A 21,686-nucleotide genomic window follows, 5' to 3' on the forward strand; every position below is an offset into this window, starting at 1 on the left:
ATCGACTTAACTTTTACAGTGTACTAATTAATATATTCATATATATATATATCACAACATGGTTATTAAGGTATTAAAAAAAAGTTCTAAGACAATAAATGTTATCAGATGAATAATCTGAAACAGATCAAATAGTTGGCTTGAATACTCTGTTGTACAATAGTTGTTTTGAAAATCAGTACCAGTTATTTTATCTTACATCACATCATAGGTGCGGTACATTCATGAACCTGTATATACGCAGTTTAAAATCACACATAACAGTTGCTATTCTTTTCTTTTTTATTGATATTCATAAATTGTTATTTTTTAACAACGCCACAACAGTAGAGGTCCTTCTGATTGATATCTTCCTCCACTAAAAACGGGTCCTTCTGCCCCAGGAAACGTGAGGCAGTCGTTACCAACAAAACAAGCCCTTATGGAAGAACTCAACCTTCTGATGTATCACTCGCTAGTCGTAAAAATAAGGCAGAGATAAAAGCTTAACCCTTTTAGTTGAACACAAGTAGGTTCTAATTTAGACAACCTACTACCTACTACTGGCAACATATAAGAAATTGAAGCAGTACACCATATGAGCATGTATCTGAGATACCACTGTGTGAAACATCATCAGCAATCCCCTTGGAATTCCTCAATTGTTGAGATAGCAGGTTCAAGGTCAGAGCTAAAAATAGCTCCAAACGATGTGGAGCCGCGCCCAGGGGCCACTTTGTACGTCCTTATCATGACGCTTTGAGAGGAGTGGATTCTTAAAGACGTGTGAAAATGGAGACTGCGATGCTGGGATCATGTCAGTGGGACAGAGAAGAGTGAAAGCCCTTATACCGGAACACATTCCTCACACACGTTCAACTACACACGTTCCTCTACACACCTTCCACTACACACCTTCCACTACACATGTTCCTCAACACACCTTCCTAGAGACATCACAGGGCATCGGAGGCCTATTATCATATTTACTGGATCACTAACTACTTATGATCCATGCTTCAGGAAATAGATGTTTGATAACTGAATTAAGGATCACAAACATATCCGCTATATATTTACTCATGGTGTTGGCCAACAGCGGGACAGCCCCTTGGTCACAGCACCAGCCAGTCCTCCGCCCCCTCCTCCACCACCTGGCCCGTGGAGGCCTGGATCTGTGCCCGCTGGAAGCACTGCTTCTTGCAGTCCAGTAGCTGCTCCAGGTCTCTCCACATCTTCACCTGCTTCATGTTGGCGCCGTGGCTCTCCCTGACCGCCTTCTGCTTCTCGCGCAGCTTCTGGGTAACGGGGTGAGCGGGGAGGGGGTTGAAGGAGGCCATGAGTGGAACGTCTTCAAAGGGATTCGGGGTCATCGCCAGCCTCCCATTTTTACAATTTCATTCTCGATTACTCAACTTCGCCTCAATGTGGCTCCCATCCCATTGATTAATTAGTTAATTGCAGCTTGATTCGAATGCAGATTGATGGGCGCTCGGAGCACTTCCATTAATGACTTCACTCTCCGTCTAACGGGCAGTGATGTAATCCAGAAGGTGAAGGATACAATGCTCTAACCCCTACTCCAAAGAGAGACCCCCGACTCCACAGAGGACCCCCGCCTCCCCAGAGCGACCCCCACCCTGCTCACCTTGCCCAGAGTGTCCTGCTCAGCAATGCTCTTCATGTACACCTCTCTGCAGGGAATACAGACACAGCTCAGTGATCATATCATCATATACTTCAGTTTCATTGACGACCGCCGCCGCCACCCCCCCCCCCTCGTCAGCCAGCCAGCGCGATTTGACCTTCCCCCGTCGAGGTCATTGAGGCTTGGTGTGCTGTGTTGCCGCAGGCGACGGCAGTGTTCCGCCGTGATGTTGCTGTCATATGAGTGTCCAGGGGGAATGGGAGGGGGAGAAGCTGCTGGCTCACCTGACAGCCTTCTTCCTCTCCTGAGGGTCTGACGACACGTAGGCTCTGGTTTCCTCCAGGGCCCGCTGCAGCTGCACCTCAGCCATCTGGGGGGGGGGGGGGGGGGGGGGGGCAGCATAAACAGTCAGGAGATATGGGAGTTGGGGGGGGAGCGGGACAGTAAGGAGATATGGGGAATTGGGGGGGTTGGGGGGGACAGTGTGATCAGCAGGACAGTCAGGAGATATGGGGGGGGCCAACAATAGACGCTGGGCGCAGATCTATAGGAGGCAGGACCACTGCTTCTTCAAAGCTCATATTGGTGCACATAGAGGCCTGGATGAGCTGGGGGGGCCGGGGGGCCGGTAAAATTATTGTGTGGTTGATGAGGAGGCGCTGTCTGGTGCGGACGCTCCTTGCCTGCTTCATGCAGTTGAGCTCGTGGTATCGGTTTTCCTCCTGCGCGGTCTCCTCTCTCAGCGCCTTCACCTCCTGCATCGTTTCAAACACACAAAAGGGACAGGGGTCAGCAGGGGAGGGTACTGTGTGGGTTCTGGGGGGGATCCATCAAATAAAACAACAGACTTTGTGCGGCTGCTTCATTATTTATTCACTTGCACCTGTTCCAGTTTGGACCGGTTGCTCTCCAGCCCAGCAGCACAGCTGTCGTACTGGGCCTTCTTCTCCTCGTACTCCTGGGTCAAGGCCTTATGACGAGCAACACAAACACGCACACACACACACACCCTTAATTCAACGACATACAATATAACAATATTAGCAATTAAACAATAATAATTCCGAAAAGCTTGACTCGTGGCTAGCAAGAAGCTGAAGTCTTTTGAGGTGCTTTCTCTGATGCCTTCATTACTGGGGCCTTAGCCAGGCTCAATGGCGCACCTTTCTGGGACCACTTGCAAAAAAAAATTAATTCTCTACTCTGACCAACAATACGGGGGGAACTTTCCCTCTGGACTCATTATTTATAGACGGCATGAAAGCGGATCTTATTTAAAGAGGTTCTCGCTAGAACAAGGACAACCCCATTTAGTCAGGAATAGTAAGGTCATCTTTACAAATTACTATAAGCTTAGCCTTTCTGTCAATATTGGGATACAGCAGTAATTATAATAATTCATAATAATGATCATCATGGTTTTTTAATCTGAACTAGGTGTGACTATAAAAGGGGCGTGCTTGTAAGATGTCCTCCCACTAGTCAGCAGTTTTCTGGCCAAACACTGCAAACCCTCCATCCGCTCTGATTCAGCTCGTACACATAAAATATAACTCCACAACATTTCTGCAGCACACATTAACATAAAGCATAACACAGTGTTCAATTCATATTCAAAATAGTATCGCGGGCCTGTACTAGGTATACACATATATATATTTAGTATATGCTACACACTAATATACTAAATCAATCATTCACCTCAGGCTCAGATGCGTGAGGTAAATGATTGTGTGTGTGTTTGTCACCTGACACTCTTGTCTCAGAGGCCTGAGCTCCTTGATGATCGGGGCCAGAGCCGTCTTCTTTTCCGCTATCATCGAGTTCAGTTTCTTCACCTGGAGAGCGAGAGAGGCAGAGAGTGGAACGGACTGCAGGAAATGGATCATTGATGATCAGTCTGAATCTAAAACTTCTATCTCTGGATCTTCTCGGATGTGTGAACCCTGAACCGGTTGCAGCCTTTAAGACACTCAGGATGGAAGGCCGCGGTTAACCTGAATGCTAGAGCCGGAGTGCCGTGTTTCTTATTCAAAATCATGTATGCAACCCGCCAACCTGCCAAGGACACAAAACTAAAGAATAAAAAACACTCAATAAGAACAAACCAACGACCTGAGACTATTTGGAAAGCTGCTGCAACCAGTTGAAGCCAGTTGTTGGCACCACCAACAGGCTGATGAATATGCCTTCTGTTGGCAACCACATATACTAAGAAAGCTGAGTAGCTATTATGATAATGCAGAGAGTCTGAGCAATCACTATCTTAATGGATTAGCCTCTGGTGCTCTGTTGGTCATTAAATGTCAGAGCAGCTGAACACAGAGAAGGTACGACCCAATCTTCAAGATATCTTCAACCCTTCTCTTGTGTTCAGGGGAATAGGCCCAGTGTCAATAGGGCCGAGCATTATCATTGTTTAGTTGGGAGTACTGGCCTCTGCCCATGCAAAAAATGGTTGGTAGCATGTGACCTTTTCTCAATAGCACCCATCTTAGACATGTTGTTAGTGTGATAACAGTTACCATCTCAGACATGTCGTCTAGCGTGCGTCCCTTCACGTCATCCAGCTCGCTCTTGGCAGCTGAGACGCGCTCCAGCTCCTCCTGGGTGTCGCTGAACCCAGAGATGCCCTTCTGCTCCTCCATGGATTGCTATGCGCACACACACACACACACACACACACACACACACACACACACACACACACACACACACACACACACACACACACACACACACACACACACACACACACACACACACACACACACACACACACACACACGGAATTATATAAATGGTCCATTTCTATAATTAGTTATTATATAATATCATATATAGTTATATTTAAGCAATAGATCACGACAGGCTGTGGTATGTGCTCATTGTACCACTGTTAAGGGGCGTTGTCTGGCCCCGACGCGCAGCGGAGGGCCGGTGACCCCCTTCACAGTGGTATAATGAGCACATACCACTGACTGAAGTGATCTATTACTTTTATACAACGGTTACTATTATGGCAAAACGAAAGTCATAGACACACTACATTTAAAAAGAAACCAAGAAAGTCAAAGTAGCCGTTTTATTAAAGAATACAAAAAAAGTAGTCCCTCCTGGCTGCCTTCAAAATGCACGACAGTCGCTATGCAACACACTTTAGCGTCCCTCCGAGAGAACGGTTGTAACGGGTTGGCGCGGAGTGATACTAGCACAAAATGATTGGGCGTCATAGCAGTTATGTATACGCTCATTATACAACAGTTAGGAACCAATCAGATCGCTGGATTGAGGCCCCCCGTTGTATAATATATAATAACAATATATAATGTATTGATATTTCTGAACAAGGTAGGTTAAACTATATATAATGCTCTCAGCAAACAAGTAATGTTAATATTTTCCAAATAGTTTTGTTTGTAAAAAAATATTTTCCCAATAAAAGATTTAACTAAATGGTAAACAAGTTGGAGTGGTGGTTTAAAGAGGTGTGTTGTATTTCTGTTGACCCATTTCATGTATTGTCTTTGCTAATCCTATGTTTAAATGATTGTAAAATAACTTTGTAATGGATGGATGTAGCACACGGCTAGTTATGCCCTGCCAGAGCCGAGCGGCGTTAAGACGGCAGCATTGTGTCAGACGAACAGACAGACAGACAGACAGGCAGAGCAGTCAGGAGACAGGAACATATTTAAAGAATCTGTGGAATCCCTCACTATGAGTAGAACAAAAGCTGTCCGACTAGCAGCTGAACGTAGCATCTAGATGGACCTGGCAAGGGTACCACAATGTATGCTAGCTGACACAACAGGTGAAACCAAGGACAGAGGTGGTTAATGTACTACAGCACCTCCCCTGCATGTAAAATAAACACAAACAAAATGAGTAGAGTGAGACTGCATGTATGTACGTGTGTGATGAGGAGAGACATTGGAGGACAGCCGGCTGGCTCCAGGTCAGACGCTGAAAGCACTCAGGGAGGCGTGGCAGCAGTAAAGCCCTTCCTAGGAAGCTGTTGTACATCCACTTGACATAATGTCCTCATGTGTTAAAACAGGGATTGTGTGTGTCATGATCTATGAGGAGACTACAGAGAGAAGGAGGCGCAGGCCGGGGGAGTAGGGGAGTATTTGGAGGACATTCTTGAATATTTCGATTGCAGGGTTGGGATGGGTGGCCATCTTGTCAGACAAACAAACATTGTGCCCCAGCATCTGGGGGTTCCTAAATAGTAACCTGGTCTGTTTTAGTGCACCTCATGCCTGCTCTCTCATCGCTCCACCTAGGTCTAGTGTTAGGTACTGACGGTAGGCTTAGTGGTCGGCACTGACGGTAGGCCTACTGGTCGGTACTGACGTTAGGCCTAGTGGTCGGTACTGACGTTAGGCCTAGTGGTCGGTACTGACGGTAGGCCTACTGGTCGGTACTGACGTTAGGCCAGGTGGTCGGTACTGACGGAAGGCCTAGTGTTAGGTACTGACGGTAGGCCTAGTGCTAGGTACTGACGGTAGACCTAGTGGTAGGTACCGACGGTAGGCCTAGTGTTATGTACTGACGGTAGGTCTAGTGTTATGTACTGACGGTAGGTCTAGTGTTAGATACTGACTATAGGCCTTGTGGTAGGTACCAACGGTAGGCCTAGTCTTATGTACTGACGGTAGGTCTAGTGTTAGGTACTGACTATAGGCCTTGTGGTAGGTACCAACGGTAGGCCTAGTCTTATGTACTGACGGTAGGTCTAGTGTTATGTACTGACGGTAGGTCTAGTTTTAGGGACTGACTATAGGCCTTGTGGTAGGTACCAACGGTAGGCCTAGTCTTATGTACTGACGGTAGGTCTAGTGTTATGTACTTACGGTAGGTCTAGTGTTATGTACTTACGGTAGGTGTAGTCTTATGTACTGACGGTAGATCTAGTGTTATGTACTGATGGTAGGTCTAGTGTTATGTACTGATGGTAGGCCTACCAGCTGCTGCAGGACGTCCTGGTTCCTCTGGTGGAGGATCTCCTCGGTGCGTTCTAGCACGCCGTTCTCCGCCTTCAGCTCGGCCAGCTCCGCCCTCCTCTTCTTGTGCGTGCTACCCTTAACGCGCAGCTTGGCCACCAACCGCTTGAGCTGAAACACAGGAAGTGATGGCACAACACAACCGTCAAGGGAGAAATGAGGAAGAGGTTCCCTTATGATTCACGATAATGTGGCGTGGCCCTTTTCCAACGACCTGTGACACTGAGGGGAGGAAGGGTGGGTGATGGGTGAGGAGAGAGTCGAGTCACTGTTCTGCATGCAGGGTGTACATTAGAACAGTCCGATGCTGCAGTCACCCCTTCAGGCCCCAGAGAGCATCTCCAACTGGCTTCAGCTCTACTGACATGACTTCCTGGTCCCTCTCTCCTTTCCCCCCATTCCCCTTCATCCCCCCCTCCCCCCCTGCCTCGAGCCCAGTAGCTGTCTCTCGGCGGTCAGCAGCGCCTCCTCCACACTGAAGCTTCTATAAATGTATTTCACATGGGAGAGGAGAGCTGTGCCCAGCCCTCACGGTGGAAGCATGCTGTGGTCTCTCTGGGACATGAGTTGCGTGTATTTTGATAGATCAAGGGCAGACAAGGTGGTGAGAGGAATTAGCGCAGCTCAACAAGGCAGCGTGGTGTTCCCGCGTCACCCACAGACTGTCCTGGGACCTGCTGCTGAAGTGGCTGCAGGCTCCTCCATCAAGACATAAATACACACACCCACAAAACAAACCGATGGCGCGGACACAAGGACCTGCTATAAATAAACAAGCATTGAGTGTTTAAGGTAAATCAATTGTTTGGTTTTGTTCAGGGATGAAAGGAGCATCTGTGTTCTCACGCCATGCACACGGTCTAAAGTCAACCCAGACTGAATATAGCCCCAGGGAGGATTGGCCGATTCCCTGGGAGCGCTCAGGGGTAAGCAGCCAACCAGAGACCAGCAGATGGGAGTGTGGCCGCGCAGAAAGGCCTGGGGGGCGGAGATGGAATGACACCTCCTGGGGAATGGAAAATACCTCTGATAAGGTGATCACTTCCACTGTGGCCTTGTGGCCCAACTATAGGGATACTGATAACTGTGTGTGTGTGTGTGTGTGTGTGTGTGTGTGTGTGTGTGTGTGTGTGTGTGTGTGTGTGTGTGTGTGTGTGTGTGTGTGTGTGTGTGTGTGTGTGTGTGTGTGTAAAGAAGACACACACAAAAACACACACACACACACACACACACACACATTCACGCTCATCCATACACACTATTTATAGTGTGGAGGGGAACAATGTGATCTTGGTGTATCTGGGAGGGTACAGTGGGTCTATACAGCAGGGAGCATGCCCTCTCTTTATCACTGGGACTCATGGAGCAGACCACCAAGTGCAGGCTGACACACAGCAGCTCATGGTTCTTGGCACAGCAGACTGCTTAAGAGCTCTCCTTTATGTTTCCTTAAAGGTTGTCTCCTGGCGGAGGGGAGGGGTGTGGGGGGGGGCTTGTCACGGGATAAGTTGCATATACCGGAAGGCTCGTGGGAAGACAAAACACACGTTCTTCTGTTTAAACTGCTCGCCTCACACTGGAGACTGATAGCACGAGAGTGGGGATGAGGGATGGGTGTGGGGACGATTCACAGAGTCGTCTAGCTCAGTGTCTGTCCCTGGGTTCTGTCTGCCTGGGTCTATTTAAAGCCTTCATGGGATTCAGGGGGGGGGGGGGGGACCGGAGGAGGAGAAAATAGGACAATTTTACATTAGACAGTCGGCTGATCTCGTGTTTATAGAGGAAAAGAATAAGCCACTGTTTTTTTTGGTTCTTCCCACGTATGAAATGATGCGAACAAGGGACAGATTTAGCAAATAAACTGATTATATGGAAGGTTCATCTGCATCACAAACTATAAGGGGTTAAGGGATGAGGAGGGTAGGGGGGTAACCCTAACCATCCCCGTTGTTGATTGGATCCCAAAGGGTTCATTCATCATGAATCTGTGTCTCAGTAGACATTTTTACACCGCCAAGCCTGTATGGTCGAGGCTTGGCACACCCTGCAAATACATTGTCTTGCCTGTGTAAAACCGAGGGGGGGAATTGTCTCTGCTGTACCTCGTCCCCCCGGACCACCTCCTCTCCCGGTGTCTCTGCTGTACCTCGTCCCCCCGGACCACCTCCTCTCCCGGCGTCTCTGCTGTACCTCGTCCCCCCGGACCACCTCCTCTCCCGGTGTCTCTGCTGTACCTCCTCTCCCCGGACCACCTCCTCTCCCCGGACCACCTCCTCTCCCGGTGTCTCTGCTGTACCTCGTCCCCCCGGACCACCTCCTCTCCCTGGACCACCTCCTCTCCCTGGACCACCTCCTCTCCCCCAGTCTCTGCTGTACCTCGTCCCCCCGGACCACCTCCTCTCCCGGTGTCTCTGCTGTACCTCGTCCCCACGGACCACCTCCTCTCCCCCAGTCTCTGCTGTACCTCGTCCCCCCGGACCACCTCCTCTCCCCCAGTCTCTGCTGTACCTCGTCCCCCCGGACCATCTCCTCTCCGTCCCCTCCGCGGGCCTGACTGCTCCTCTGGGTCAGCTCCCTCTCAGCCGCCGCCAGCTCCTCCCTGGCCCTCTGCAGCTCCTCCGCCCTCGCCTCCTTCTTCCGGCTGATGATGGACGCCTGTGTGGAGCACACCAGGCGATGGAGCATGTCGTCAGCCATTTGTAACTCACATTTAGACATACATGTAAGTAAATATCCATCCATCCATCCATCCATCCATCCATCTATAGGAGTGAACACTGTCTGTATCATCATGGTGGTGGAGGCTGACCTGCTGCCGGAACAGAGTGAGTTTGTCATCCATGGGGTCGCTCCTCATCATCCTCTTCTCCGTCAGCTGGTTGATCTGAGCGCTGACCTCCTTGATCTGTTGGGAGCATGAGAGGAGCACTCAGAGAGCAAGAGAGCCAGGAGCTTGAACTCCAACCCGGTAGTTGCTGCTGTCGGTATTGCGCTCATATCTACTCTCCACCTTGTCCTCCATCTCCTGCAGCTCGGCCGGCCCCAGCGACGGCTCCGACGCCACCTTCTGCAGGAAGTGCAGTGAGCGGCGCGTGCTCTCCAGCTCCTTGGGCAGCTTCTCCATCACAATGTACGTGTTAATCTTGATCTCCTCCTCCAGTCTCCTCATCAGGCCTGGAGAGCCGGTGAACAAAGACAAGACCTCAGTTCCACGGACCCGTCAAACCGCGTCTGATCCTCGCTCGTAATCATCACAGAGGGAGCTCCGAGCCAGTCGGCCGTCTGGACTTGGAGACGGCAGACGTGGAAATCCGGGTGCCCAACACTAGCGCCAGCTCACCACTTTCACTTGTCGATGACGACATCATTCATTGTCAATGATGACGTCATACATTTTGTCAATGATGTCATCATTCTTTGTACGTTTATTAATTTATGTACAAGTCATTGTTTTGTGTTTTCTAGGTGACCCTATGACGTTGAGTTAAGATAAAGCATAAAGCATAAAGCATAAAGCAGCTCTTTCAGTGGAGCCCCATGATAATATAATTTATTATTTGTATTGTTGTGTTCCCCCAATGACCATGAGGGTTCAACAGAATGGACTTGCATGAAAACATAACCACATCATGAGGTCCATTGGTTGAATCACCTATCCCTGCCACCAACTAATTGTTCAACCACAAGACAAAGAGTGTAACTATTTGCCTCTTTCTATTAAAAGACGCAAGTAAAAATAGAAAATCCAGTCACCATGTTTGTATTCAGTATTGTATGTCTACAGATATAAGCCAGCTGATGAGCAAATGGAAATGCGACTGTAGGGTGTGTGTGTGTGTTTGTGCGTCTGCGCGCGTGTGTGTGAGTGACTCTGTAATAGACCATTGTATAATACATCCTTAGTGTGTGTTATAATGATTAAACCCCGTGACACAGCCCAGAGCTCTTCCACAGTCCTTCGACACCAACATCCATCCGTGGTTGGTTCCCATGACAATGCTACAACTCACTCTCTGGGTCTGCGTCAACGGAGGCCTGACGGAGGTCCTTCAGCTTCTGCAGACTGACCTGCAGCCGCTGCTCCGCCCGGAACAGCTGAGAACAGCACACAACACACAGCACGTTACAGAGCCGAACACACTACACACAACGTTACAGAGCACAACACACAACACATGATACAGAGCACAACACAAAACACACAACACACAACAAGTTAAAGAGCACAACACAAAACACACAAAACGTTGCAGAGCAAAACACCCAACACACCACACAACACAGAACAGAGCACAACACACAAGACATTACAGAGCACAACACACAAAACACACACATTACAGAGCACAACACACAACATGTTACAGCAGGGATTCTCTGGGGGACCCCTCCAGTGGGACCCCTAGGACCCCTCCAGTGGGACCCCTCCAGTGGGACCCCTCCAGGGGATCCCCTAGGACCCCTCCAGTGGGACCCCTCCTGTGGGACCCCTCCAGGACCCCTGCAGTTGGACCCCTCAGAGACCATCAGTGCGATGGACACTTATTGTGGAGGTTAGAATAAAGTCAGTTACTTGGTTTTTCTGTTCTTGCTTCTGATGGGCGAGGGCCTCTTCTCTCTCCTTCTCCACACGCAGCTGTCTGGCCAGATCCAACATGCGCTGGTGGTTGGGCACTGTGTCCACCTAGTGGCCACATCATGTTATGCACAAACACAAGGATCGTCACGTCGTCAGCAGAAGATCTGAAGGCCCTAAGATGTCCCAGTTATCGGGGACGATGCATCTATTTCAACACCTGGTCCAAAGTGGGATAGCTCAATCCTAGTATATAACTGTATGATTGAATGCCATTAGCATGCGGTTCACATTATCAAGATGTAGGCTACAGAGACTTCTGGCCATTTTAAGATAATACATATATTCCACATCTATATTTGAATAGAATAATGTTTATTTTGGGACTTACTCTCTTCCTCAGCCTTTCTACACGTTTGATGAGTTGATCCTTTTCCTCCTCCATCACCCCAATGTCCTGCATATGATCAAACCAGAAGGTCAAATCTTAATATTAAGAAAGTTATCCAAAGAAGTAGTGACTCATGCAACATGAGGACTTCAGTATCTTTTGCAGCGTGAGCTATAAGATCCATTTGTCTCTGGGGGCTTGCTGACCTTTCTGATCTCTGCGGTGGAGAAGCCGGAGGTCTTGAGCTGCTCACACTCCCTGTGGTAGGTCTTGAAGGTCTCCACGAGCTCCTCGTACTGAACACAGAGGAGTCTTCAATATACACAGCTTCTGACATTAAGGTGGTTAGGATGAACCCCTCCCTGTCAGTGGTACTCAAACTGTGGGTCGGGGGACACATCAAGGGGTTCACGTCAAGAGGGTCGCGTCAAGGAGGTCAGGTCAAGGGGGTCGTGGGATGGCCACAATTACTTTTTATACATATGTATGAATATGTATACAGTATATATAAATATGTATAGAATGTGTGTGACTGAAGAATGACATCATTTTTCACATTTGGTAATGATTGTCGTGTAGATTTTTCTGCACACAGTATATGGGGGTCCTGTACCTCTGTAGGTGGGTGGCAGCAAGGAGAGCAGAGCAGCTTTCCAACCCCCGCTACAGAGCGGAGCGTCCTACCTGGTGAAAGGTGTCACTGATGACGTCATCCTGCAGGAACTCGGCGGGGACCTCCAGCTTCACGAGGTAGCGGGCGAGGTAGGCCCGTTTCCTCAGCTCAGGGAGCCTCTGCAGCAGCCACTGGAGCAGAGGGTGGATGACAGGCTTGCTGCCCGTCACCAGGCCACGTCTGAAGCTGCTCCTGAACGACACAACAGAGAACGTCATCAACCGCTTTAACCAGCAGCAGCCCCAGTGGAACAAGGTGAAGTCGTCATAATGTAAGTACTGACGCGTCTGCCTGGGGCCCCAGCGGCTTGTACTTCAGCATCCCCAGCATTGAAAACATCCTCTTGGCGGTCTGCTCTGGCTGCTCTTCTCGGATATCGATGGCTTGCTGGAAAAAAAATCAAACCAGATAAATATGTGAACATCACAGAACTAACACAAACTTCTTCTCTGATGCATTAGTCATTATCTCACCTTTGGGTCAATCTCGGCCAAAACATCATTTAAATTCTGCAGTAGTTGCATTGGCTCAAGTGAGTCAAACATGATCAGATTAAAGTTCTTCTTGAAGGGTTCTTTGTTGAGTTGTTCAACCACGAATTTGAGTTGTTGGCTCATTTTTCAGTATCAGTATATGATATACAGTAAATATCAGTAAGCTTCACAGCGGCTCTTCTTCTGGTTACCAGGCGGTTAAACACATTTGATTATTGCGCTAAATATCGACTCATCCAATATTCATCCAAATACCCGATATATAAAACATAACGTATGCATCTAAATGTAATGTTAGTAAACAACTACGTCAATTCGACAGTATGAAACTCCGACTTGGATACCGGCGACAGCGTCAGGTCTGGTTGCTAACCGGAAGTTGTATCACAGCGCCTGTTCACGACCGTCCCTTTGCGCAATGCTGCGCAAAAACGCGTTAACAATCTGCGTCAGTTGAGAGAAAGACTACATCTAAATGTTAGTATTAGGAATCTTATCAAAGTTATTAGGAAACAGATACGTTGAGCCGTTGAATACGTTGAAAATCAAAATCAAAGAAAACAGATACATATTTATTTTCTAATCTATTAGTTATTGTCTCTCCCTACGATCAATTTCGCCAGAACAACATTTAAAAAAGTTGTTTGCCGCGTTTTATTCATAGTTGTATTAAATATGTTATATTATATATCATAATATGATATATAATATAACAAATGTTTCAATATATTATATTGAAACATATGCGTCCTCTCTTTGCCTTTCTGGTACCACAGCAGACAGACAGCATGTGGACCGTTAGATGGCGGACTTTTCCCAGGACAGCAAAGTTAGGGAAAACCTTTGCTTTATCTGTGATATAAGGAAACATGTCATATATATGATATAGATATACTGAAGGGTAGGGGACGGGTTGAGAAACAAAGCGACCTTTCCAACCATCCTGGTCAGTCGACTCGAAGAAAATACGTCTGCGTTTTTTTATTTCCAAGAAGGATCTTGTAAAAAGGTTTGGTAAACAAGCCGGCGGGACATCTGACTGGACATCCGACTTGGGTCGAGGGGAACTTTTCGACTGCACTGGCCTCCACGCACCTGCTAGATACGAAATACATCAAGGGAGGGTATGTACTTCAAAGACAGCAAACATTTAACGCATTAATCTGAGAGGATAACAAAACATTTACAGATCTGGACAGTCAAGCCCCTCCTCTTTCTGCCCTGGCTAACCAGCGAAAAGCAAAATATCCGAACGGTTCAGCATAAGATCAGGACTTGTTTCAGTAGAAGATCAGGACATGGTTCTGTCTCCCACTAGGACAGCGAAAACTAACTACATGGAGAATTTTGGAGCACAGTTCCAGGAATAACAACGAATGTTTTGTATGTTGAACAGCGATAGGAGTTTGCTTCAGGATGATTTTTCTGGAAGATGAACTTTAAATTTCTGTGAGTAGACATCCTACTTAATTAATGCATTCGTTGTATGAGTCACCGTTAAATATATATTTTTCATATACATTTTTGTGTAAATTGAACTAGCCACAATGAGAGTTCTTAGTGGTGGACAGCTGTTTGTGAAACTGATAGTTTTAAAGAAGAAACCTTTTTGTTAAACTTAATCTGATTATACGGTTAAAGATATGTTTGAGCCTGTAGGGTTCACGGAGGCTTGGAGGGCCCAGTTTCCGGAGTCCGAGCCCCCATGCATGGACCTGAACTCCCAGGGGGACATTGAACAGGAACTGAACAAATGCAAGTCATCTATCAGGCACCTGGAGAAAGAGGTGAACAAAGAGCGCTTCCGGATGATCTACCTCCAGACCATCCTCGCCAAGGAGAGGAAGTCGTACGACGGCCAGCGCTGGGGCTTCAGGAAGGCGCCTCAGGCGAACGCGGGAGACCCACCCATGTGTCCAGAGAGTTCCCAGGCGTTAGGGGAAGAGATGGCTAGATCTACGCAGCTTCCCGAAGACGAGGCGGACTGTGTTCCCCCGTCAAACACACAGAGGTGTGACACAGACTGCGTGTCCCCCCCGCCCCAGGAAACGCCGGACATCCCGGTGGGCGTGGGCACCGTGGCGGCCCTGAGGTGTAACTTTGAGCGCATCAAGAGAGCCGACTCTCAGTGTGCAGACAGAGCCTTCTACGTGAACATGGAGTACCACCAGCAGAAAGGGCTGGTCAGGGTGAACGACCGCGACGTCTCCGACCGGATCAGCGCCCTGGGCTGCCAGGCCATGCAGATGGAGCGCAAGAGGTCCCTCCCCTCCTTCCCGGGCCACCTCTCGGCCGCCGCAGCGGACGCGGGCCGGTCTGTCCTCCGGGGCCGCTCCGTGGAGGACGGCTGTGGCTTCGGTTCCTATGACGACCTCACCGCCCGTTCCGGCGGAGGAGGGACACCCGAGTGTGTCCAGCCCTACACCAGTGTGTACGTTGGGGGGCTGATGGCGGACAGGGTGGCCCGGGTCGTCCACGTTCGGGACCTGCGCGGCGGCGGCGACGGCGAGGAGGACGACCGCCGCCTCACCTGGCCTCGGCGCTCCTACTCGCCGGGCAGCTGTGAGGACGTGGCGGGCGGCTACACGCCCGACGGCAGCTCCAACGAGAACCTGACGTCCAGCGAGGAGGACTTCTCCTCGGGCCCGTCCAGCCACGTGTCCCCGAGCCCCACCTCGTGCCCCGTGTCCCGGGGGGAGAGCCGCTCGCCCTCCCAGCGGTCCCTGGAGAGCGGCAGTCCCCCCACGCCGCTGGCCCTGAAGCGTCTGCAGCAGCAGGCGCTGGCCTCCCAGGCCCTCGCCGCTCACGGCCGCAGACCCCCCAGGACCGGGGACACCCCGCCGTCCAGCAGGACCTCCCATGACAGCAGCCTCCAAGGCGATCAAGGTAGGACTACAACACCCACTATGCACCCTGCATCTCTCCAGTGCTGAGCAGTGATGTGAACATCATTGTTGAGCATGCACGCATGTGGGGCACCCCTATCTTGAGTCACGGTATAAAATAAAGCCAGCGTGGCTTAAGCCAACCCTGATGTATAATATATAATGTATTGAAAAAATCCACCTGCAATCTCCTCTAACAAACTTTTGACCTGGGATGATGCATTTCACCAACCTAAAATCCCAGAGATTATCCAGCCCTCTCAGAATATGATAAGCTTTCCCATTTCCCCAATGGCTGCAAGTCCCTGACATTTCTTTCCTCCCTTGTTAAGTGTTTTTTCTCTTCTTTCTTAAGCCTTTTGTAAGAGTGGCTGGCCTCTTTATTCAGCGGCCCCTGCTCTCTGGCCCAGTGAGCACGGTGGTGCTCAGAGAGGCTGCCCCCTGGCCCCAGGCAGCCTCTTTGGCCAGGACTCCTGAGTGCTTTCCTGTCAGACGCCAGCATTGTGTTGTTATCAATGGCGCCCAGTAAATGAACCTTGGGAGGGGGCTTACAGTTAGCATGCCACATCATCAAGGTTCTTTGAATCTGGTGTTTGGGTCAGAGGCGCTGGGTCTCTTCCCGGCAACACGCACTTCATAGTCAATCGCGATTGGCGGGAAAGAGAGGGGTGGAGGTCACGCTGCTTCCTATCAAAAAACCTGTCGACAAATCAGCGCTTCCTGTTGTTCTGGGTGAGCACAATGGAGGATCCCTCACCCTCGAGTGTGTCTTGACACTGGGACAATGTAACATTAATGTCGAGGTTGGTTAAGGCAAACGGTCCATGCCGCCAAGGATGCGTGGGGAGACTTCCTGTGTCTATGGCCTTATTAGAGGGTGAGGCGGCAGAACAAAGATACAGGTTCGGACTGCGATGATGATGATGAGAGTGGCCCCCTTGTGACTGAACAGTCTTTGTGATGGATGGATGGATGAATGGATGGATGGATGGATGGGTAGATGGGCCCCTTTATGCATCCAGTCTTTCCCTGCAATGTTCAGGAACATATCCTGCATGGGATCATGTTTGAAAAATAACAGGGATCAAAGTGTCCTGCCCAAGTTTTAGTAGCATTTCCGGATCACTGTGCTGTGCTGTGAATGAAAGGGGAATGAGAGGAGAGGCACGTAAAGGACTACTTCTGTCGGAGGTAGTAGACTACTTCTGTCTTTCACGTGGAGCGAGCGAACCAGTAACATGGCTGAGGACCAATTAGAAGGACATACTGTTTATCTTTACATCCTGATGCTTTATCGGGTGATTCAATAACTATATATACCGCTTATTTTTTTGCAAACAAGTTCCTTTTTTTAAGAATGGCTGGAACTGGATGGAGAACGTAATAATGGGGCTCCCCTCAATCCTTGAATTATTTGGCGGTTGGCATCCATAAATGTTGCATCACCGCCAACTGTGTTGCATCACCGGGCGGTGATGCAACATTACCGCCCAACAAATCCAGCGTTGCTATGTCATGTGTGAAAGGGCAAACAACGGAAATGTTCCATAATGTAGCTGCATGTGTGAACAGGGACAATCCCTAGTGGTGCCTGAAAGGTTATCCCACAAACCAGTGTGAAAGAGGCTTCGTAGTTACAGATCTCTCTGTGAACCCTAGATAAATAGAGAGATATTGATACTGGGATGACAATCCAAAAGTATTGCATGAACGTGCTACGATTACTAACATTCATTGGGTGGTTCGGGCAGTCTCATGTTTTCAAAAGGCTGAATTAGGATACAGATTAGGCATTTAAGCAAGTTTGACAAAAAGCAGATTAACCCAATGATCTGAATAGCCTTTTGTTATATAAGGTGATGCTGTTTTAAGCTGACATGTGACTGTTGGCTGACAGTGCGCTATAAGGTGTAATGTTGCACACTGCTCCAATTGCTAAAATGCATCAAATAAATAGTATGCAGGTCTGTCTCAGTGTATCCCTTTTTCCACCCCTGACAAGTCCTCTTCCTTTTAAAAAGAGTTGATGAGTAACTTTCCCTCAGATTCTATATAAAGTTAAATAGTCCACCATCAAATGAAACTTCTTTCTCAGTGAAAGGCTAACCTCACTAGCAGAAGCTATGATGCTGAATGTTCAGCTGTATGTGGTCCGTCCTGCTGAGGCTGTCCGATGCTGACCTGCTTTTGAGGTAACGGCGCGTTTTGCTTTGTGAGAGAACCGTGCCTTGTGGATTACCATAAATCTGGATTTATTTCCCTGATGTCATAACAATGTTACTGTGCACATGGCGTGCTCAGGATTTAGGCAAGACAGTGTTTCAAGCCAAGGTGGACAATAAAATGGTTCTCTGTTGTGGTCCCTGACTTCTAGGGAAACATTTTTGTTGGTGTCTAATAAATTAGCTAGCTGCGTGCCGCTGTTTCACAAGAGCTCTACAGAGGAGGCACCTTGGAAACATCGGGCTACCCTCCAGCCTTTCTTGTGCTCTGTAAGGACTGGAGCTTCTTGGTGCTTCACATTTTCTCGAGATACCTCAGCCTGGAGGCTGATGATAACCCAGACAGACTGGAGGTTGAAGACCTAACCACTGACCAGTACATCAATGTCCTGCCCAGTCATTTCAAACACAACAGCTGCTCTCTCAATCTGTTCTTTAGTTTGATGTAATTTCCTTCCTTATGAATACGAGTCTTTGAATGACAAAGTCTCCCTGTTTAAAGTAATCTAGGGCAGTTGTCAGGGCTGGTTGTAAATAGAGTGGTTATCAACGGCCTTCATAAGGAGGCCAACTCCCTGTAGGCTCCGTTAGCTCATAGGTAATTATCATCATGACACTGAGAACAGGAGAGACTGGACTCATCACATGCTCAATGTAAGTGCCTTGTTTGTGTCCCTTGTGGGGAGGGAGAAGTAAACATAACCGTACCATGTACGGTAATGTATGTTTATCTTTGTTTATTATCATTTCCTCTGGGCAAAACAAAGCTTGAGTAATTCAAAGGTTTTTATTTCAATTTGTTTTGTTTCCCGGATTTGTGGTGCTGGACTGAGCCAGGTACCAGTACTGTATATTATAGACCGGGTATCAGTACTGTGGAGTCCAGACCAGGTACCAGTACTGTAGGGTCTAGACCAGGGGCCAGGTACCAGTACTGCAGAGTCTAGACCAGGTTCCAGTACTGTAGAGTCTAGACCAGAGGCCAGGTACCAGTACTGTAGACTCTACAGTACTGGTGAGAGGGGGAGAGGAGAGCAAGGGCGAGAGAGATACTATGGAGTGCACCGCTTCTTCTGGTTCAGCTGCTCTGGAGGCTCCTGGCCGTCCTGCCGCATCAATGACCTCCATGGCACCATGACATCATGTCGTACCCCCCACCCTGACCAACACCTCCCCTGCCCTGACCAACACTCCAAATAACCCCCCTACCCTGAGCAACACCCCCCCATCCTGACCCAACACCTCCCCTGCCCTGACCAACACTCCACATAACCCCCCCCCCCCCCCCCCCCAGGCTTCCACTGTTATTCCCTCGTGCTCCGGTACTCCAACCCAACCCGCCCCGCCCCGCCCCTCTCTCTCTACCCTGGTCTCTCAAAGAGCCCTCTGTGCTGCAGGCCAAGTGTGTATGGAATGTCTCAGCTGCTTGTGTGTGTGTGTGTGTGTGTGTGTGTGTGTGTGTGTGTGTGTGTGTGTGTGTGTGTGTGTGTGTGTGTGTGTGTGTGTGTGTGTGTGTGTGTGTGTGTGTGTGTGTGTGTGTGTGTGTGTCCGTCCAGGCGTGCAGGAGTTGATAATTGTAAAGTGCTGTACATGTTCACCTCTTGAAACAACTGCTTGGGGTTAATCTCTTAACTTTAAGAGATTGAATAGTATACAGAGTCGAGAAAACTTCCAAGCCACAAAACTTATGAAAAATAGTATCCCAGCACAGGAGTTTGAGACAAGGCGTTGCCCATTAAATGTTCCTTACTTGGAACCCACATGTTTGTCTTTCAGGAAATAGTTTAGGTTTGAAAGATCTAGTAGGTGGACCTGTTTTGCCAGGATAAACTGGCAACACGTGTCGTTTTCCCTGGAAAACTACACTTGCACAAAGTCCCCCTTCCATGTGTAGTAAGGCCTATACGCCTTAATGGCACAATGCTATGCTCAATTTACACAGAACTACACACTGACTGATACACCTGCTCCTGCTCTGCTACTTGCTGCCATTTCCCCACGTCTGTGTTCAGGAAGTTCACGGACTGGAACGATTACTGGCCTGTGATTCTCTCTCTCTCTCACGCAGAGCGTTGGAGCTCTGACAGGCTGAGCCATTTAAAACCCACTGATTAGTAGGTGAGCTGGGCTGGGTTCGGGAGGCCAGGGCCAGGCCTACGCCACTCCATGACTGCTCTAATTTTAGGCCCCACAAGAGAGCAGAGCAGTGAGGTGCACTGCTCTCACCTCATCGCTCTGCTCCACAGTGAGGCCGGTGGGCTCACTGTTTCTAGTTCTGAAGTATCCCAGTGCTTCTCCATTTGACTCCCCACATGGACCCAGGGAAGGAGGGAGAGCTCTAGACGGCTGACTCTCAAGCAGTGTGATATTCCACCAGTACAGACCTCACCATCTAATACATCTCTGCAACGAAGAGAAGGTAAAGGAGTGTATGCTGCAGAGGGCGTAAAGGTCCTACGTCTTCCTGATGAGCGTACTTTGCTGCGTGAACATCATTGGATTCATAAACATCGTTGAAAGAGTCGACTCCCTTCCCCTCCCCAAAACCAGCCCCACCCTCCTCCAACCGCATGGCCGCGGTCTCCACGGCGACGAGGCGGTGAAGGGGAGAATCCATTCACTGGAACCCTCAACCTTTTAACAGCATCACATTTCGTCCCCTTTTCTCTGCAGACAGAAACAGCCGGTAGTGAAAGATGTTAGGAATGCTTATTGGCCTTCCCTCACCATTTTAGAGCCATCAGAAAATAGAACTCTTTATATATGTGCCGGGTCGATCAATACATTTGCTATTTAGGGATTATTCCTTTTAGACATAAACTGTTTACATTTGACCCAACTTAAGTCAAATGCATTGGATGCCTGCTGCTGTTTTGGTCTATTTATCCTGTGGTAAGGGATAGGGTCAGGGCTAGGGTTAGGTTCAGGGTCAGGGCTAGTGTTAGCGTCAGGGTCAGGTTAGGGTCATGGTCAGGGTTAGGGCCCAGGGTTAGGGTTAGAGTCAGGGTCCAGATGGGCTGGCATGGTGTGATGGACTGTCTCTATCTGCGCTGCTTCCTTCTCTGCTTGTTTTCCCGACCAGACAGGCTGAGCCTTCCCCTGAAGGAGCGTCAGGAGGTAGAAGAAGAAGGCTTTCATGCTTCCAAACGGCACAAGCTTTTTCTAATGGACACCCAAAGCCCAAAACACTGTGACGAATTCTTTAGTGGGGATAGCCCTTCAGTAAGGAGCCAGGAGGTATAAAATACCAACAAAAGCACCAAAGTGATTGGCTAATCCTCCTCCTCCCAATCCCATTTGATGGTGGTTGTGAGCGTATCTATGGATTAGGATTAGATAGGGCTGTATGAATTGTATGAACATGTGGGCCAGCTGCTGGGTTTTCAGGAAGGAGCTATGTGATGGACTCACCCCCCCCACCAGCGCCCCAGGAGTCCGTGACCTCACTCCCACTCCTGTTCAGCTAGCTCTAGTTTTCCTCAGGTGGTCTTCAGGTGGCTAGAGTTTGTTGCAAGGTTGGAAGTCAAACATATGTGCTTTTGAACAAACGCCAAACAAGGCCATAGAACCACTTAATTCCCATGTCATACATGCAGATCAAAGCATGTGTGTACGTGTGCCAGGGATGGTGAATTGTGTCACTTCACCCGCCACTGTGTCGGGTAATACTTTCCAGTCAGGTCCGATCAAATTTGCACATTTAATACATTCGGCATATGGCGCTGCAGTTCTACAACCATTACTGTCAACATCCGGCCCCCTTCTTCTTCTACGCCCCTTTTGCTGAACTGCGACTGTCAACATCCGGG

General features: G+C 48.9%; 2 protein-coding genes across 5 annotated transcripts in view; one reads left to right on the forward strand and one right to left on the reverse strand.

Moving 5' to 3' along the window:
- Nucleotides 1-163: 163 nt before the first annotated feature.
- ift81 (intraflagellar transport 81 homolog) lies at nt 164-14,726 on the reverse strand. Of its 2 annotated transcripts, none has more exons than XM_030358932.1 (18): nt 14,588-14,726; nt 12,560-12,663; nt 12,288-12,468; nt 11,810-11,899; nt 11,604-11,669; nt 11,210-11,320; nt 10,647-10,731; nt 9,647-9,810; nt 9,446-9,541; nt 9,145-9,291; nt 6,598-6,747; nt 4,153-4,281; nt 3,376-3,465; nt 2,511-2,597; nt 2,311-2,382; nt 1,912-1,997; nt 1,628-1,673; nt 164-1,277 (listed from the first exon to the last, which is right to left on the reverse strand). In XM_030358932.1, the coding sequence occupies exons 2-18, from the start codon at nt 12,613-12,615 to the stop codon at nt 1,095-1,097; spliced, it is 1,839 nt and encodes a 612-aa protein (XP_030214792.1). In that variant the 5' UTR covers nt 12,616-12,663; nt 14,588-14,726; the 3' UTR covers nt 164-1,094. The 2 variants fall into 2 exon arrangements, with proteins under 2 accessions (XP_030214792.1, XP_030214790.1); XM_030358930.1 differs by lacking the exon at nt 14,588-14,726 and adding an exon at nt 12,750-13,553.
- si:dkey-91m11.5 (PH_BCR_vertebrate and RhoGAP_Bcr domain-containing protein) overlaps nt 13,865-21,686 on the forward strand; it is a 29,158-nt gene continuing 21,336 nt past the window's right edge. The window contains exons 1-2 of one of the 3 annotated variants that reach the window (XM_030358921.1): nt 13,865-14,219; nt 14,412-15,656. In XM_030358921.1, coding sequence (XP_030214781.1) covers nt 14,414-15,656 — 1,243 coding nt within the window. In that variant the 5' untranslated portion in view covers nt 13,865-14,219; nt 14,412-14,413. Of the gene's footprint in view, nt 15,657-21,686 lie in introns of all 3 variants that reach the window. The other 2 variants (XM_030358922.1, XM_030358920.1) reach the window with 2 other exon arrangements.

Source organism: Gadus morhua, chromosome 6, assembly GCF_902167405.1.
Source record: "Gadus morhua chromosome 6, gadMor3.0, whole genome shotgun sequence".
Lineage (NCBI taxonomy): Eukaryota > Metazoa > Chordata > Actinopteri > Gadiformes > Gadidae > Gadus > Gadus morhua.

Bases quoted from the DNA above. Each gene is read 5' to 3' on its own strand.
- ift81 (XM_030358930.1), bottom strand. From the start codon at position 12,893: ATGAGCCAACAACTCAAATTCGTGGTTGAACAACTCAACAAAGAACCC. The intron at 9,811-10,646 runs GTGAGTTGTAGC...CCGGCTCTCCAG, and splicing joins CGTTGACGCAGACCCAGAGA to GCCTGATGAGGAGACTGGAG. The intron at 9,292-9,445 runs GTCAGCCTCCAC...TGCTCCACACAG, and splicing joins TCACTCTGTTCCGGCAGCAG to GCGTCCATCATCAGCCGGAA.